The following is a 19,414-nucleotide window of genomic DNA, read 5'->3' as shown; positions in this document are numbered from 1 at the left end:
CTTCTTTGTTTTGTGCTGGGCGATATAAATATACCACCATTGAAAAAAAGTGCCCTCTCTTGAATAGTGCCCCATTCTTGATGGACTTCTATCTGCTCCTTACCCCACCCAAGCTAAACGTACTGCATGCACTAGGCTAGACTAGGGAGGCCGCAGCCATGAATCCAGCATTGTGCCCCGTGAATTCCACAGAAACGATGCGGAAGTGATACTGTACCGCAGGGGGCAGCAGCACTTTCGCCCGGGACTGAGGGCACAGGTCAACAAGCAAAGAACGTTTCGTTATTTTAGCAGCGACCTAATTACATGAAGCCAGCGGCATTGGGGATGTTTGGCCCGCAGCCAAAGAACTGGTAGAGTTCTGCATGTATGTACTCGGATTACCCTGGGCCTTGACGGTATAATGACATTGAAAGTTGTCACTGGCTCTTGCTACAAAGCAGGTAATGTAGAAAATGGATGTTTAGACAGAGTCTGGGCTAAAAGAGGTACGCGGCAGTAGAAAAGAAAACGCAGCGTTTTGCAGCAGCTCGGAACACACTGGAGAAGCATCCACGGGTTTGTAAACGAGTCCCAAACGAAAAGGCAGGTTTTCACTTGGCGATACCGATGACACCGCATGCAACACGGGCACCAGCATTGCCAGTGGACAGGCTGAGTTCGTGACCACCCTTGCCAAGATCGTCAGGGTCAGCGTGCACCTGCAACAATGCACACAAACAAACAAAAAACAGGTAAAGTACAAAACAAGAATTAGCAACCGAGGCAAACAGAGACATATCAGCAGGCTTCTAGATCGGTTTCACACATCTCGTGTGACTAAATCTGCGTAGAAAGTGATCACGGCATGTGAGGAGTGGAGTGGAGTCAACATGACTCTCCAGTATAGTTATGTGATAGATATGTGCAACAGCTCAATTACGCAATCCAACAGCAGACACCGGAGCTCCAGCACCAAGAAAAGTGTTCCACACATACATCAGAAGAATTTGGTAAAATCACAAACTACACGTAGCTGTTTTGAAGTACTTACAACAACGGTGCGTCCGATGATGGAGTTGGGGCCGCTCAGGGGGATCTGGCTGTCAGTGATGTTGACCTTGGCTACGCCGTCGTCGCCAGCTACAACATTTCCAAGATCACCAGCATGTCTACGAGGCAAAAGCACACAAAACACATTGGATGGCGGCTCATTGACAGTTTCGTCACTGCAAAACCATATTGTGCATTGTTGCAATCACAGTATACTTGATGGATCTCTCTGGTCTTCATGCAAAATTGTTCAGTTTCAGCGTGTTTGGGTGACAGATGAAAAGTTTATGTTATACCATCCAGGGCTACAGGCAGCTGCATACCTGTTCTCATCGCACGGGGCACCGTGCGTCTTGTTGCTGGGGTTGAAGTGAGGGCCAGCGCTGGTGCAACCTGTGACACACACACGCACACACACAGAGGAAATAACCCATTATGCAGGTACAGACAATGAAATCAGGCCTGCTCTCCAACATAAAAGACAGGGTAGAGTGGCAAGAACAATGTGCCACACGGCCCACACCAGCACCATGGACAGGATGTGCCACAACTGCAGTGTGCTCACATTGCTCTTTGCAGCGATGGTGCACACGAAGTGCCAATTTTAGCAGGGAGGGGGCTGGGATTTCAGGGCCCACAGCTTTATCAGAGAGATAGAGAGAGAGCACTGCACCACCCTTCCCGTGACATTATTATGTAATTCAGGCCACCACAAAACAAACTCCCAGTACACAGCATTCCAGGTTTGGTATTTCAGAGAATCAGAAAATCCCAGAATTGAGGAAAAGTAAGCCAACGATGACATACTGAATATTCTGTTCATTTATAAGTATTATGCTTGTAGGCAGACCAAATCTACTGACAGATCAAAACATTTCTTCATTGAATAGGAGTGTGGCACTATCTACAGTGATCTACTTGGGAATAAATTACAGATTGGAACTTCCAGTGAAAGGCTACTGAGCACATAAATCAGAATTTGTCCCACACGCGCTCCACATGATTGTCCGAAAGGCAAATTTACCATTTGTGTTGTCTCCGTACACGTGAACGTGGAATCCATGATTTCCAGGAGCAAGGCCAGTGACCTCACCGGTCACGGTTGTGGCTCCCTCCTTCGCCACGCATAGAAGAAAGAAAACACAAGCATAATTATCGTGCGTTTCCAACGAACACGACCGGCAAGGCTTGCTAGACACGACGGGGTATTTTGCTTACAGCCTGAGTGAACGTGATGACTCCCTTGACGGCGGAGTCTCCGGCGAGGACACAAGCAGCGTTGACCGACATTGTAAAGAGTAGAGGGCGAAGACGCAAAAGCTACACTCGGATGCAACTGATGTAGTTGAAGTATGCAAGATCTTTTCAAAACGATGAAGAGACTCTCAATTCAAGCTCAAGTGCACATTTCTTGACTCGTCACCCGGTACCCAAGCAACCCATCCTTTTGCTTTTTTCTAGGCTGAAGGTTCTCAGTTGGCACATTCGGCAGCGGCCAAGGGAGGCGCACAGGACCGAAGTAAAGATGACGACGTCGTAGTTTTCTAATTTTTCGTCACTGGGAGTTTTGAAGGTTCCTCTCTCCCCCACTACGATTTCTACGACAACCTTCTGCCTGAGCTGCATGCAGTAAATCAAAATATAGAAGAAGACTCAGGTTCAAAGGTTCCATGCTTGTTGTTTGTAAAGATTGGATAGCCAGAAACGATGGAAGGTTGGTGACACAGGCGATACCATAGTTGATACTTTTTTACCTACAGCAGAAAATTTGAATTCACCACTGCGATTGCCATGTCTCGGATCATGTACCCCTTTCTGACGTTTCCAGATTCTCTAGGCTCTCAAATCTTGAGAGACTTCACCTCGGGTCAGCCAAAAAGCTGCTTCTACTCTCCTATCAGTTGACAGTTGTCGGAGCATACATAGGCCTGTGTCACATTGTTCGACTGATGATATTAGTAGGTGAGTTGTTCCGTAGTAACCAGCTTAGTAGTAGTACTCTCGGCATGTACTGTCCGTGCTCAAATGAGTCGTTATTGTTTCCTTCTGGGTACCGGGTATACGCTGACTGACATACTTCAAGTAATAATGCCGATCGTTGTATGCCCGGAAGGAAACAGTTTTGCATGCATGACCGCCGGAAGCTGTTTTTGATTGGTCCGGTAGTATCATGGCCTTTTCTACAACAGGGGCGTAGCAGCCGCTCCGGCCGGTCCGGCTTTCGCCGGACCACTTTTTCGCCCGACCACAACCAACATCGTAAAACAATGCCAAAAGTGCCCAGAATGCAGGATTTTGCACTCTAATTTCCAAAAAATTCCGGGGGAGATCCCCCGGACCACCCATGGCCGGACCGCCCCCAACGGCGGTGCTACGCGCCTGTATACAGTTTGTGTATAATAATGATGGGTACGCATACCCTCCACAGGTCAGTAGGAAACACGTGTTGGTGGCCAACAAGTTGGTCCGGTAATAACCTGACCAACCGGAACCTGGCATGACATGTGACTGTCACAATTAATCACCAGCCTTCGAGAGCATATCTGTGCTTGATATAAGATATTTTGTTGGTACCAGTGCGGCCAGCCCTGGTTTGCAGCCAACAGAGAGGGGATCGACTATGTGTTTGGCAGAGAGCCTTAGCACCTACGGAGACGACGCGAGACCATCATACTGTCAGACCTAGCTCATCCGGTCCTCTTTTATCCGGATCCCTCGCCATCCGGAAGAAAATCGCTGGTTGCCGATTTACAGCATACGTGACGCATGCAACGTAACCGGACCTCGCGATCCACATACCGGTGCATGGTTTTGTGTACAAAGTGGTTCAAATGTGTACAAAAGCTTTGTCGTATCCGGTTGCACGTGGCTTGCAGAAGCTAGAATCAGGAAGTTTTACAAGCAACAAAAAATTGGCCTGCTGGCTGCATGCACATGCCATTGTTTTCGCTTGTTTCCCACAGTGCGCACGGTGCAAGCTAGCTGTACTGCATGGGATCCATGTACATGTACGTACAATTTCACACCTTTGGATGTGCCACATGTATATAAAGGCAGACTCCGTCTGTGTGTTCGGTTATCCGGTTCCCTCGCCTATCCGGATATTTTTTTGTGCTAAATGGATATGTGCGGCTAAGCGAGGTCTGACTGTACCTGGAATGACGTGCGACTTTGCCAGGATATCGATTAGTTTTTCTTTAGGTTTCTTAGAGTCTTTCAGACTTGGTTTTGTAATACAAGTACAATGTAGGTGTTCCGCTACTGCTCAAGCGGACCTGTCCGCTTGAGCCGAGTTTGGCCTTAGCAATTTCTTACTTTTGCTTTGTGTTTCTACGGTTACTATAGCAGGCGCATAGGGCACGGGTGGCACGTGCACCCCCCCCCCCCCCCCCCCCCCTAAAAGTTTCGACCTTGGTTCAGTATGCACATAATGACCATGAATGACATGCACCAGCCATCCTACAAATACATGCATGCGACCGTGCTACCCCCCCCCCCCTAAAAGGGGGGGGGCAGTTACGCCCCTGTATAGTATGTGGACCTGAGTGCTCTGCCAACCTGATCTCTCTGTGCGTTGGGTCCGGGGTGTGCCTGAGTGGAATGACCAAGAGGCGCACATATACTTTGTGCTAACGGGCGTGTAGGGACGATCAGCCAGCCACAACACTCCAATACCAAACGTAGAAAGACAAAGTGAAAGTAAGAAATTGCAGAGGCCGAACCCAGCTCAAGCGAAAAAGTCTATGAAAACCTAAAGAAACTTTTAAAAAGAATGCACTGGCGGGTCTGCTAAAAAGTACTGATGTGGTCTTTCATAGTACCGCTGGGCATTGAAGAACAAACTTACTACGGTAGCATAGTTTCACCCCCCCCCCCTTCTTTGGCACCCAGTAGTGCTTTTGCTAAATAACCCTAAAATAAAGGCATGTCGTAGGAGCCCCCCCCCCCCCCCCCCCAGCCCAGGCAAACTGAAATGATTGAGGATTTCAAAAATGTGGAAGTGACCATGCCAGGGTGCTCAGACTCCAGTGCAGCCAATTCGTTAATTATCGCCAGGACCACACACATTAGTATGATCAAGTGCTGTTTGTGAATGTCGAAAAGGTAGTGTTGGTGTCTTCATGTTATATTTGTGTGCAATCCCGGGTGGAAGTGTCTGGTTTTACAATACTAAATACTACACTTGGTACACAGCACTGCTGATTACTCAACAAGTCACAGTTTAGCCATAACGGGATCCGACGTGTAATAGCAACGTACGACTCCATACGCACCAAAACGAATGTCTCATTTAAAAAATCATTGATTCTGCAGCGGAGCTATCTAGTACAAGTATGAGTTGGTGTGCATGCGTGTTATGCTCGTATGTACATTTATACCTACCTTAATATACACCCCCATTCATCACACAGATCCCCGGCCAGTGTATATTCATTGTATTTGCTCAAGAATGAAATTGAAGGAAATAAATACTGTTAATACACACCACTGTAGAGAAATAAATACTGTTATTATATTATACTCCTTTTTAGGATTCAGAAGAGGGACTTAGAAATTTTCTCTCCACTTCAAAAAGAAAATTGAAAGAACGAAGACAAAGGAAGAGAACGAGCAGGATTCAAACCCACAACAGTATGAATCTCAAGCAACCCCTTATACCACCCAGCCACTGTGCTGCAGATGCTGAACCCTGTTGTTCTTACAATCTTGTACCCAAAATAGGCAACATCCTATGTACACTATAGTACAAAATGCTATACTAAAAAGGTTAGTATAGCATTATGTGATGAATGGGGGTGTATATTGAGGTAGGTATAATACTATAAGTCGGATATACCCTTCGCTGGAGTGTATATGGATAATATACACCATCATACAAACCTCGGCCTGCGGCCTCGGTTTGTATTTGGTGTATATTTTCCATATACACTCCAGCTCAGGGTATATCCTATACGTATATCATTGTAGTGACAAAGCAGAGCCAGATGAAGTATGGTGTGCGTGCGCATGGGAGTGGGAAGGCGTCGTACATGACTTGTATGTGTGCATGATAGGCAAAACGTCCCCGATTGGGCCGAGGCAGTCCGTATTCTGCACACACTACTCAGTTGGTGTAGATGCGCCTAGTTAAAACAATAAGAGGACGGAAAAAGTGTTTTAACTCTGAGTTTCATGCTCTAAGCGATCATCAGAAAATAGTAATGAGTAAAATTCTGGATCACTCTGTTTTTGATGCGCCTAGTTAAAGGGGAAGTTAAGGCAAAAATTAAAATTTCACCAGTTGTAGTCTTCGGGGTGCTGAGTCGAATGGTCTTGGTCCGAGAAAGCTGAGACGCTCCCTTCCTACTTGAATCCCAATCGAACTCGCGCACTTCCACCGAAACTGGGTGACTGCGCCCTACTAGATGGGGATTTGTATGCAAAATGTCACTAAAAGCGCCGTTTCGTTCTTATAAAAGCACGGATGACCGCGATTGGCCCATATGTTGTAGTCTTTTGGACGCTGAGTCGACTGGTTTTGGTCCGAAAAGGCTGCGATGCAGCGTTCCTCCTTTATTCCCAATCGAACATGGTTGAACAAGCGGTCACGTGCTCCTGCGTACACCAGTCAGCTGGTCACCGCGCCTGCAGTGTACAACTTACTAGCCTGTTTGACCTTTTTTGGGTGCAGTCCTGTCACTCGAGTTGAACTCGAGTTGAACCTTGGTGTGAAAGTTGTCGCCTGCTGGCGTGATGACCAGGTGATTTGGGCACCCAGGAGCACGTGACCACTTGTTCAACCATGTTCGATTGGGAATAAAGGTGGAACGCTGCATCGCAGCCTTTTCGGACCAAAACCAGTCGACTCAGCGTCCAAAAGACTACAACATATGGGCCAATCGCGGTCATCCGTGCTTTTATAAGAACGAAATGGCGCTTTTAGTGACATTTTGCATGCAAATCCCCATCTAGTAGGGCGCAGTCACCCAGTTTCGGTGGAAGTGTGCGAGTTCGATTGGGATTCAAGTAGGAAGGGAGCGTCTCAGCTTTCTCGGACCAAGACCATTCGACTCAGCACCCCGAAGACTACAACTAGTGAAATTTTAATTTTTGCCTTAACTTCCCCTTTAAATAGAGCAAAGAACGTAACCGGAATTTGCAATGTTCTCTCATCTCATGGGGAGAGCACACCAAACTACCAACAGCACACAGTTACATCTTGAGCCGAAGCCCGTTTCTACACCTATGCAAGAGCAGAAGTACATGTAGTAGTAGTGAAACATGACACAACTGCATATTAGCACATGCTATGCCATAGAGCTCTAGTAAAATGTACAGTGCAAAGTAGCAGCATTCAAGCACCAATGCAAGCACTGGTAGAGAAATGACATAACTTAGTGTCTAGACTACCAAACTATGGGACTGGGGAAGTGCAAAGCAACAGCGTAGCATTGCCGTGCACACAAAGTGCATGCACCTAATATGAAAAATACAGACTCTATTGTGAGACTACAGAATTGTAAGAAAATATATACCGGTAATTCCAGTATGTCATGTTCGAAGTAATGGTCTCAGTATAATATTACGTACTTCAAAGTATGTTTGCCGTGTACTAGCAGTCAAACTAATTCATTGCGCAAATATATTCGTCTCCGTGAAGTGTCTGGTTGTAGCACGACTTCTAAAATAGTTTTCACTGGCCTGGGATGTAACTAGTTAGCAGTGTACTGTTATAGACTGATAAAAGGATATAGCTTCAATAAGCTGTGTATGACTACATGCTGTTTGGTGACCTCCATCAGTGTTATCAAGTGTTCCAGCTTGAGGAACATCCTCATAGGTTCAGCATTCATAAGTGCTGCACTCATCAAAATTCAGGGGCTGAGTCTGGCATCATCAGCCCATCATAACCTGTTCGTCAGTCAGCCGCTGAAGATCACCGACAATCTAGAGAAAAGGGAGAGAGTGACGGGTAGGGGGAGGGGGAAAGAGAGTGGCACACACATAAAGAGGCAAACAGGGAGCCATTATTACAAGTACAAGGTTTTTGAGTGAGTGACACGCGCATATTAGCACCAGCACCGTGTCATAACCATACGTTCCAAATCACCTGTAATGTCATCCCACTGGATTGATTAGGAGTGCGGATACTACTTGCAAAAGGTACTTAGTACCCTGCCATCCTGGCGTTCATCACGTTTTGTTCCATTCCACCTACTGCACTCATCCCATTAGCCTAATACCATCTACACTGTACATGATTGGAGTTACACAGTAGACACACAGTAGGCGACTTCCACAAGTCTAAACTGTGCCCAATACTACCCGCTGCACTCTCTGACAGAACACAGAAATGGTTGGCTGCAACTCTGAGTTTCATGCTGAGTGATCACAAGGCAACACAGATATTACATATGTTGGCTGACGATCGCTCAGCGTGAAACTCGGAGTTACAACAGACTATTCTATCTTCCGTGTGTCTCGAGGAGTTACAGCAGACCATTCTAACTTCTGTGTATTTCGAGTTCTACATTTTGGGAAGAATCTTCTTTGCAGCGGTGTACTTCAAAGTAGATGTACTGTAGGAGAGCCAGCTGTGAACTTGCACCTACCTCTGCAACTGCTACTCTCTTTGACACCTTGGTCTCCAGACAGTTGAATGCCACACGGTACATTTGCATGTACAGCGCTTCAGGCCACGCACGGTCGAGGTTGACGTATGCCCTCTTCACCAGATCAGGGAGCGCTCTTTCCTGTTCTTTCATGTAGTTTCTCTGCGGCATGGGAAGACCACAGCAGCAGCATCAACACCAATTTAATCAAGCTTGTAGTCAATGAGTGGTGTAGAATCAGTGGCAAGCCAAAAGGATCATAGAATTATTGTAGAAGAATTATTATCTAAGGTGTTACAGGAGTTTGTTGCTAAGAATTCAATGCATAATTATGCCCTTGTGAAAACAGGATTCAACTACAAGTCAAAATGATGATGGCGCAACATTAAAGCTGTGTTCAAAGTGGTACTTGTACGCGGCACGTTTGCAGGCCATGAGTGCTCAAACGTGCATTCAGGGAGAGAGAGAGAGAGAGAGAGAAGAGAGAGAGAGAGAGAGAGAGAGAGAGAGAGAGAGAGAGAGAGAGAGAGAGAGAGAGAGAGAGAGAGAGAGAGAGAGGGAGAGAGAGAGAGAGAGAGAGAGAGAGAGAGAGAGAGAGAGAGAGAGAGAGAGAGAGAGAGAGAGAGAGAGAGAGAGAGAGAGAGAGAGAGAGAGAGAGAGAGAGAGAGAGAGAGAGAGAGAGAGAGAGAGAGAGAGAGAGAGAGAGAGAGAGAGAGAGAGAGAGAGAGAGAGAGAGAGAGAGAGAGAGAGAGAGAGAGAGAGGATACAGTCAGACCTCGCTTATCTGGTCCTCTTTTATCCGAATCCCTCGCCACCCGGAAGAACATTGCTGGTTACCGATTTACAGCATATGTGACGCATACAACATAACCGGACCTCACGATCCGCATACCGGTGCATCGTTTTGTGTACAAACTCATTCAGATGAGTACATGTACAAAAAGCTTTGTCGTGTCCGGTTCCCGGTGGTATGCAGAAGCTAGAATCAAGGAGTTTTACAAACAAAAGGGGCCGGTATGACTCCTTGACCAGCTGGCTGCATGTGGAAAGCACTGAGCCACTCAGTTGCATGCACTTGTCATTTTTCTCGCTTGTTTTACACAGAGTGCATGCTAGCTGTACGGCATGGGACCTCTGTACATGCACGTACGATTTCACACCTTTTGACGCGCCACATGCATATAATTATACAGTACATGTATGTGTGTTCGGTTTTCCGGTGCCCTCGCCTATCCGGATATATTTTCGGAAAAGGATGCGTGCGGTTAAGCGAGGTCTGACTGTATACGAAAGTGAAATAGAAAAGGTCCTTCTGTTGAATTTTCAACTACAGCAGTCTTACCAGGTCTTGTTGGTCGTGTGGTCTTGCTGTGTCGAAGGCTTTCTTCCCTGTCAGCAGCTCAAGGAGAACCTGTACAGATGAACATACCGGGTATGCACCAACTGAAACATGCGTGCTTGTAGAATCCACAGTTTCAATGCGAGGATTGATTGCAAAGCTGCAAAGAGAAGGGGGGGGGGGGGGGGGGATATTAAAAAGGAACGCAGGCAAAACAATCTCGACCCACACTGGTTTCTGATGTGTAATACCTTGAAGCATGTACGGTATGCTGCAGCATCCTAACTTACTTACTTTAACTACATACATACCTTCCTACTGCATGTTTCCTACTGAGTCCACAAAGGACGAAACAGTTCTGTCCACAGATTGAGTACATTCTTTCTTACATACAAGTACATGCTTAGAACATGCACTCGTCATCTGCACTTACAATTCCGAAACTGTACGCGTCAGACTTGACGGAGGCATGCCCCCGCCTGGCCTCGGGTGCCATATATGCGTTCGTTCCGGCCACTACCAGGTGCTCTTGGTGCAAGACTGAGCCATCCTCTTGATTCAGCACCCGGGCGACACCAAAGTCGCCAAGCTTGGGCGCGAACATTTCATCCAGAAGAATGTTTGAGCTGCATCGGGGACATTGAATAACAGCCACGGTGACAGACATTTAGCTACAGAAAGCACATGTGATGGCAAGGTCAGACACTATATACAGTAAAACCTGCTTTTAGCGACCACCTGCTCTTAACGACCGTTTTCCATGCACGGACAGTTCTACACACACACTATGGGACCTGGTTCTAAAGACCACCTGGCTTTAACGATCGCTTTTGCTTGCACCGTGGGGTGGTCGCTTAAAGGGGAAGTTAAGGCTAAAATCAAAATTTCACCAGTTGTAGTCTTCGGGGTGCTGAGTCGAATGGTCTTGGTCCGAGGAAGCTGAGACGCTCCCTTCCTACTTTAATCCCAATCGAACTCGCGCACTTCCACCGAAACTGGGTGACTGCGCCCTATTAGATGGGGATTTGTATGCAAAATGTCACTAAAAGCGCCATTTCGTTCTTATAAAAGCACGGATGACCGCGATTGGCCCATATGTTGTAGTCTTTTGGACGCTGAGTCGACTGGTTTTGGTCCGAAAAGGCTGCGACGCAGCGTTCCTCCTTTATTCCCAACCCAACATGGTTGAACAAGCGGTCACGTGCTCCTGCGTACACCAGTCACCTGGTCACGGTGCCTGCAGAGTACAACTTACAGCCTGTTTGACCTTTTTTTGGGTGCAGTCCTGTCACTCGAGTTGAACTCGAGTTGAACCTTGGTGTGAAAGTTGTCGCCTGCTGGCGCGGTGACCGGGTGATTTGGGCACCCAGGAGCACGTGACCGCTTGTTCAACCATGTTCGATCGGGAATAAAGGAGGAACGCTGCATCGCAGCTTTCTCGGACCAAAACCATCGACTCAGCGTCCAAAAGACTACAACATATGGGCCAATCGCGGTCATCCGTGCTTTTATAAGAAAGAAATGGCGCTTTTAGTGACATTTTGCATACAAATCCCCATCTAGTAGGGCGCAGTCACCCAGTTTTGGTGGAAGTGCGCGAGTTCGATTGGGATTAAAGTAGGAAGGGAGCGTCTCAGCTTCCTCGGACCACGACCATTCGACTCAGCACCCCGAAGTCTACAACTGGTGAAATTTTGATTTTAGCCTTAACTTCCCCTTTAACTCTCCCAGCATAAAGTAGGCCGCTCAATTTTCGAAGTATGTGAGAGGCGACATTCACATTCAACAAAACCATTGGACCGCACTCCACGGGAACATACTTTGTAATACACTTTGTGAACCAGATCGAAGTATTTCCAGCCGAAATTCGTTTATTTTTTTTCAATTTCCAAGCAGGACAGATACGTTGGGCAAAGTACACCTTGCGAAGTGATAAACAAGAGGCAGACTCTGCAGACACTAAACGCATGAGTAGACCATGCACAAAAGTTACTCTGTGGTTCGAAAACTCCCTCATGTTGAGTTTTGATGATGGCTATCTGTAATGGGAGGCACTACATTGAACACTCACAATGGCAAGAAAACACGTGCAAGCAATGCGAATGCACTGGCCTGGATTCCTATCGTGTGCCTACGGTTTTAAACGCCAGAACGAGCACTCACCTTTTTACGTCTCCATGAATGATTTTTGCACCGAACCTTCCGGTGTGGAGATATTGCAGTGCGTCTGCCACGGTGGCAGCAACTTTATGGCGATCTTCCCAGGTGAACGGATGTGTTTGGTCCTGTGGCCAAAAGGGAAGAGAACGCCATGCAACCCATTGTCTTCAGTAGGGTAGTGCACAAGAGTTCGCACGGAGTGCTTCGAAATAGTACTACTTCGAGAAAAATCAGCATCATTACAGTACATGTACGAGTACATTTGATTTGAAAATCCTGCTCACATGGGGCTTGATCCTACAAACATACCTGGCAAAACCTATCCTCGAGTGTGTGCATGTGCTAGTGCTACTGTAACCAGGGCATAGATTAATGGCCGGACATCGGACATTTTCCGGCCATTTTCGGCCACTGACTGGATGTGTTCAATTTCACCGGACATAGTGTCCGGTCAAAAAAGAAAAAAAAAGAGAAGCGACCTCTCGACCTTTTTATGCCCAGTGGGGGCTTCTTCGGAGCTTCGTGCCAAATGCGACTTGCATATCGTACAACTAACACGTACACCGTAGTCTCAGGCGTAGACTTCACTATATTTACTTGATCCGCCTGAGCAATGTGTTGTTGCTACAGTCAATTCACACTTTCGACCGTTGGTGTCGACTTCCCACTTGAATCAATGGGTTGGACTGCTAGTAATGTGTGAGATACGTGCACATAATGAGTCATTGTGAATATACAGTCAGACCTCGCTTAACCGCACACATCTGTTTTCCCCAAAAACATCCGGATAGGCGAGGTTACCGGATAACTGAACACACATACTGTATATGCATGTGGCATGTCAAAAGCAGTGACATCATACATACATGTAGACAGGTCCTATGCAGTACAACTAGCATGCACAGTATGTAAAACAAGCGAGAAAAATGACAAGTGCATGCAACTGAGTGCTGTCCGCACACACCCAGCAGGTCAAGGACCTCATTTGCTTGTACAACTCCTTGATACTAGCTTCTGCAAGCGCTAGCCAGCCACATGCAACCGGATACGACGAAGCATTTTGTACACATTTTAACCAGTTTGTACACAAAATCATGCACCGGTATGCGGATCGCGAGATCCGGTTATGTTGTATGCATAACATATACTGCACATCGGTAACCAGCGATTTTCTTCCGGATGGCGAGGGATCCGGATAAACGAGGACCGGATAAACGAGGTCTGACTGTACTTCAGTACTACTAAAATAAAAAGAAGAAACACCCTGAGAATGTGTTGTGGAAAATGTCCGGGCATGTCCGGACAGATTTCAAAACGGAAGGACATTTGTCCGAGCTAAATGAAATCCTTATTAAGCTATGCCCTGGTAACACGTTCTAATACATTGAAACTTCAGTATGACAGACATGTATCCCAGGAGATATAACAATTACTAGTACTATACACTGTACTGTACACTGTACTCTACAGCTGAGCTACTCTTTATCCAAGGTCAAATGGCTGGAAAAGAATATGCAGAGTCCTCAAAACTACTGAATATCCGATGTCAAGAGAAAAAGTATGTTAAATCCAGGGTACTTCATACTGGCCCGTGTCACTATACATGTCACTATACCTGTAGCTGCACGGGACATTTTCCATGTGCTTACCTCTCCGTTCAGGGCCATGGACAGCGAACCGATAGGAACAAACTCATAGATCAGGCATGGACATGGCCCGTTCACCGAGAACGCCTTGAGCTCAACGAAGTACTTGAGAACGTCCTGGACATTGTTCTTCACAGCACCCACCTGTATCCTGAATAGCACGTAGAAACAACCAGACGAGGTGAGCGGGAACAACTGCTAGTCAATCGTTACTAGCTGTAGTTTTCAAGTTTGCACCTTACCCTTTTCTCACTTTTGTAAACCCAATGTCTCTCCCATCTTTATTCAGCCCTTTTTTGTAATAATAGCATCTCTTTCGTAGTGTCTGCCATTCATTGCAACATCCTGATGAGAAGAGGAAGAAAATGTTTGACAAATTGAAGGAATTACCGTCGAGCCTGCTTGCGTGGGCCACCATCACATATTATTCAATGTATCTTTGTAGATGTGAAAGGAAGAAGGGGGCAAGTTACCATGATAAAGATACTAGCTTGTCCCTATACGCAGCCACACACGTATGTGCCTGTTTTGATGTTGCGTTTCAGCCTCTATGCAATGGTGGCATGGATTCGTGAACGCACCACATCGCGAATGGAAGAGGCAAAGGTGATCTGCATCACCAGCTGACAGGTAAGCATATGCAGTGTACTGTAAAACCAGATATTTTTAAAATGACAATTAAAGCTCTGGATTTTTTGCTGGTAAACGAGGTGAAATGTTAACGAATTCCGTCTGTCACAGCTGGTGAATGACTCTACATGTACATTGTTTTGCACATAACGACTTCAAAATATAACGAATTGTAATTTGGTTAGAAGTAAATTAGTGAAGTCGTAGAATTAAATGTTCATTAGCATTAGTGGCCTTACAGTAATTACGTTTGTAGACTGTGCAGCTAGCACTGCTAAGCCTGAGCCTACGCTTGTGCTTTGTTTGATAGATAACACACATCATAACTTAACCTACTGTGTGCAGCTTTGGACACATATGAACATTTCGGATGGTCTTGTTTTTAGTTACTGGTACACGTAATGTCACGTTGCAAGTGTCACGCGTATAACTTACAGTGTGAGTACGGACAGCTCATTGATGAACTGCAGAGCAGCACTCTCATCATACATTGCCTGTGCATGGAACAAACACATCAAGGCCAGCAAGAGCGGTCTATGGCTATACACGTACGTCGTCTGTCCGCATCTCCCCGAGCACGTGCTGTGCCATGGTACACCACATTGCACAATCACACCGCTGGCAAGCCGTCAACTGCCATGCTGGTGATGTACACGTATACATGTATAGACACAGTGTCTGAGGTCCTTGCTGCAAAAATAGTGCTCAATACCCTAACAAGGGCAGAGCGTACTACACACGGCATAACAACAGAGACCAATATCTTTCTCGTGACTCCGAGTTTCGTGTTCAAAAACACTCATCAGATGAGTGTCGTCTGATGACTCATACATCTATGCAACGTTATTGTGCCAATCCTAGCACACAAACCAAAGGTACAGGTTTTGCAGTGAGCTTTCGCCACCAGATTAGAAACTACATGTACGTATACATGCAGTTGTTCTTGTACACATGCACACATACACATGTGTGCACCCACACCTACACACATTCATAGCACATGTACATACATATACTCACACACGGCACTACAGATACATCTTTCAGTCGCTTTCTTACCTGATGCATTCGTTTACACGCCACCTGACTCTTGTCCTCGTGACGAGTCATTTCGAGGAAAAATACGCTCCCATAGCCACCAGCTCCAAGGCGGCTGCCTCCTTTTGAGAGGAGCCGATCAGAGAACTTGTTGGTATTGGCCTTGAGTTTACTGTAGTCAACATTGGCCATCCCCGCCTTGTTGACCGCATCTCTTTCAGCTCTGATGAGCACTTTGCGGACACTTCCTGGCTTCAAAGGCCACTTTGATGACTCTGGATTGGCCTCTGGTGCGGGCTGATCCTGGTTTTGCATGGGGCTGGATAGGCTGGCCCCTGTAACAGAAATCATGTGACATGTATGCAACCGGTGTGGTTAGTCAACTGGTGGGAGGGTGGACGTGTAAATCTTCAGCGCATGTGATGGCTTCAGAAAACCAATCGGAACTAGGGTGGGGCAGAAGCTGCACTGCGCAGTCATGGTGGACGGTTTGTGTATACAGACATATTCGTATTGTGCATATTGATGGGTTCTACATGTAGATGCGAATGTACACAACTTTACTCATGCAATAATCGTGTGAACTTAGAATCTTGATTTGCAGTATTTTGCAGCCCGTACCTTGTGAAGAAGTGCCGTTGTTCCTGTGTAGTGGTTGATGGTCAGACGGGCCACTGCTGCCGTTCGCTGCTTCAGAAGTCGCTGACGGGCCAGTGTATGCACTCTGTTGGCGGCGTTCCGTTTCCATGAGAACCTCCTGAATGCTGCGCTCGTCTCCAGGAAGAACGTTCGGAAAGCGCTGGCTCTCGGCGGATATTTGGACAGGCGGCAGACTCTCGTCATTTTCACCTGCAGAGGGAGATGATCATCCGCCAAGTTTTTATTGAACACAGAGCCATGCTGATGCGTGCAAAGTGTGCTTCAGAAATATAGGGCAAGAACTCCCCTCCTCACCACTCCTGTGCCACTCCAATCTTTTGGCGTGCTGAGTAGTTTTCAATTTAATTCCACCCTTCAAATTTCGGCTTTTAAGACGTTGTAGTGTTTTAACTTTTAATGTCCTGATAGCGATGGTTAGCTTAGGAAATTGCCTTGACTGAGTACGAGGTGATGTCACACTTGGCTTGGACTGCACACGTGCATTCGCCGTCAGAATGAACCAACTCACAGTGGGTGTAGGTTTAGGGGAGGGGTACCCGGGTTGTACCTAGGTCTGCCTAGGCCAGCAGGGTACCCGGGTTGTGCCTAGGTCTGCCTAGGCCAGCAGGGTTAGTTTTCATGCACTACTAGCCTTAGCTCTCATTCCACTACTACAGTTCTGACCAAAGAAATCCAACCTCATGAATAAAGTAGCCCCACGTGCACAGACCAGTACGCGTAGTGCTAGGGCTGCGTAGCGTCCGACGCTATTTTATTCATGAGGTTGGATTTGTTTGGCCAGTACTGTAATAACAAGTATCCAGTACTGAGTACATGGCTCGGAAACAACCACAGGCAACACAAGCTGGCCTCACGTCACGGGCACTATGAATGCACTAAAAGTAAAACGCAGGCCACCCGTGCTGCCCGGGCAAGTAGCTTGGCTTGGTTAGACGCGGCTTTTTCGGCCCGGGACACGGTTCAGAGCCGAATCTTCGTATCTCTACCGTACAACTTCGTTCACGTGGTTCGGAGTTTTCATGTGGAATTATTCGTCAGCGAAACTGTCCATGCTAAGATTAGGGGAATGCGCTACTTCTGTAACTTGTGTAGATCTGCAGTCTGTAGACCTACTGCCTGAGTACTGGTCCTAGTCCAGTGTCACAATTATTCAAGTGCAGGGTTCTAGCCAGGTCAAAATAGTAGGGGGAGGGGGCAGGGGAAACAGTTACCCAGTCACCCATGTTTCCATTTTCTGTCTTGCAATGCGAAATGCAATGTACAGGGCGAACACCTGACTTCACCCCAGACAAATGTGCCCTTATGAACCCTCTACTGACTGTCGACTGCATTTTCGTTGAATGGCATGAAAAAAACAAAAAAATGGAAAATGAGTAGGGGGCGGCACTTTTTCACAGGGGGGGGGGGGGCGCAAACAGGGTTACAGAGTAGGGGGGGGGGGGGGGAGGGCTGTGCCCCCCTCCCTTGGCTAGAACCCTGTAAGTGGATAATAGCTAGGGGTGAAACGGTTTCATGTTGTTCATGTTCGGGTACCCGAATGCCAGCATTGTTTCCCACGGTTCGGGTATCGGTTCCATGGACTCTTTTGTCCAGACCGACAAAATGCGTTCGCGACAATTATTTTTTAGAAAAAACATTTTTACGAGCAAGAATGAGACATCGGAGAGTCCGACTCCAAGTGCGAAGAAGATAATGACCAGAGAACTCTTTGGAAGAGTGGGGATCGTAAGGTAAGACATTAAAATCTTGAGTAGACTTGACGTGTACTAGTACATGTATTTGTACAAGAACGAGATTTTTCAAGTTTCGGTTCGAAATTTGACGGAACGGGTACCCGATTCTTTTCAGCTGGCGGTTCCAAAACCGGTTCCTTACCCGAACCGTTTCACCCCTAATTATAGCACAGTAAAACCTGTCAAGGCGACCACCTGTTCTAGAAGACCACTGAGATCAGCACCAAGGAATGCTATTTCCAGTCAAATGACCCTGGATAAGGAGACCACCTGGTAACAGAGACCAGGTTTTGACGGCCTTGAGCGGTCGTCTTAGACAGGTTCACTGTACTACTACTAGCTAGGCAGGTAATGTAATCGAACGCCTTACCCTCGTCAAAGATCGCCTTTATGGCTTCAATATTGTTGATATTACGCAGCAAGCGAACAAGTTCGTCCACCGTTTTGTTACGAGTGCCCCATTCGTGTAGCATTTCCAACGTTGGGCTGCTATTGGGACCTTGATGGTAGGCCAGTTTGAACTGCTCCACCTGCTCGATCGTATAATCCATCTCAGCAGCCAGCGCCATCCAGTTGCGCTGCGACCTGGGCAGATCCAGGATTCTGCGAAGTTTCAGCCGTATACCCATGGGCAGGTCTCTGACGAACACGCACGGCGGTGCTCTCTCGCTGTAATCAGCCATTGCGAAGTTTCTAGTCCCTGGCCTAGGCAAGCCTTTCAATCAATACTAGCTGCTTCACAGCGAAGTTTACTTTCCTTACTGAGTCGTCTCCCGTTTTACTTATTCTCTCCACACTTATAACGATCCAACACAGTTTTTTAAAATCTTTAGCAGCTAGATCAGCGGAGTTCAAGAGCTGGCGGCTAGCTGCCCTTTCATTTCGATTCTCGATTGTTGTCTTCTCGATCTAGCGTTGCACGCCACACACTGACACTTCGCTAGCTCGCATCCGAACTATTTCCTGCTCCGATCTGGCATGATCACGATGCGGACATGGTGAGCGTTGCAACGTTGACTGATGTCGTACGTGATCACCACATGCACAGTCATTCACACTCACAGGCCAAGCTGGGGTTTCCCCAGGCTTCAGACCGGTGTGGTGTCGCGTGCGCGTACGCGCGCGTGCATGTAAATCTACTGACGCATGCGCTAGCAGCTACTGTGTGTACACTGTATCTAGTGCATGCAGTGACGTCAGCTCTCTCGCACTCGTCGTAGTCTACGTAGATCTACTCGAGTCGAGTTGTAGTCTACTGTCAGTACTGACATGTACATGACAGTAAGTAGACCCAGGTACTCGAAGTCCGTACACTTTTACAGTGTGTGTTTGTCGAGCTGAAACTCACACTAGCAATGATCACTTGCCAGAATCCTGCTCGTGGATGGAAGGTATCTTGTCCAAGTTTGTTCTGAGGCCAGGTGTAGTATCCCTGCCTTGCTAGTACTATGTAATATCTACTGACCTCTAATCATGTCACATGTACACGTACACGCACTGCATGACTCTTGTCACTCCTTTGCTGACAAGCCTGCAAAGCTAATTATATCACTTCTCACCACTTGTGCTTCTCTTGCGCTTGCT

General features: G+C 47.0%; 2 protein-coding genes across 2 annotated transcripts; both read right to left on the bottom strand.

Annotated features, from left to right (window-relative positions):
• Positions 1–272: 272 nt before the first annotated feature.
• On the bottom strand, positions 273–2,465 carry LOC135815773 (uncharacterized). The gene is made up of 5 exons (XM_065329112.1): positions 2,251–2,465; positions 2,057–2,147; positions 1,356–1,425; positions 1,034–1,151; positions 273–701 (listed from the first exon to the last, which is right to left on the bottom strand). Exons 1-5 carry the CDS (start codon positions 2,320–2,322, stop codon positions 594–596), a joined length of 459 nt encoding a protein of 152 aa, XP_065185184.1. The 5' UTR covers positions 2,323–2,465; the 3' UTR covers positions 273–593.
• Positions 2,466–7,224: 4,759 nt separating this feature from the next.
• On the bottom strand, positions 7,225–18,716 carry LOC135815771 (interleukin-1 receptor-associated kinase 4-like). The gene is made up of 10 exons (XM_065329110.1): positions 18,201–18,716; positions 16,059–16,286; positions 15,459–15,772; positions 14,835–14,893; positions 13,773–13,920; positions 12,127–12,248; positions 10,397–10,589; positions 9,967–10,035; positions 8,625–8,786; positions 7,225–7,959 (listed from the first exon to the last, which is right to left on the bottom strand). Exons 1-10 carry the CDS (start codon positions 18,511–18,513, stop codon positions 7,909–7,911), a joined length of 1,659 nt encoding a protein of 552 aa, XP_065185182.1. The 5' UTR covers positions 18,514–18,716; the 3' UTR covers positions 7,225–7,908.
• Positions 18,717–19,414: the final 698 nt, after the last annotated feature.

The sequence above is a fragment of the Sycon ciliatum genome, chromosome 4 (genome assembly GCF_964019385.1).
Source record: "Sycon ciliatum chromosome 4, ocSycCili1.1, whole genome shotgun sequence".
Taxonomy (NCBI): Eukaryota; Metazoa; Porifera; class Calcarea; order Leucosolenida; family Sycettidae; genus Sycon; species Sycon ciliatum.
This window is presented reverse-complemented; position numbering and strand designations above follow the sequence as displayed.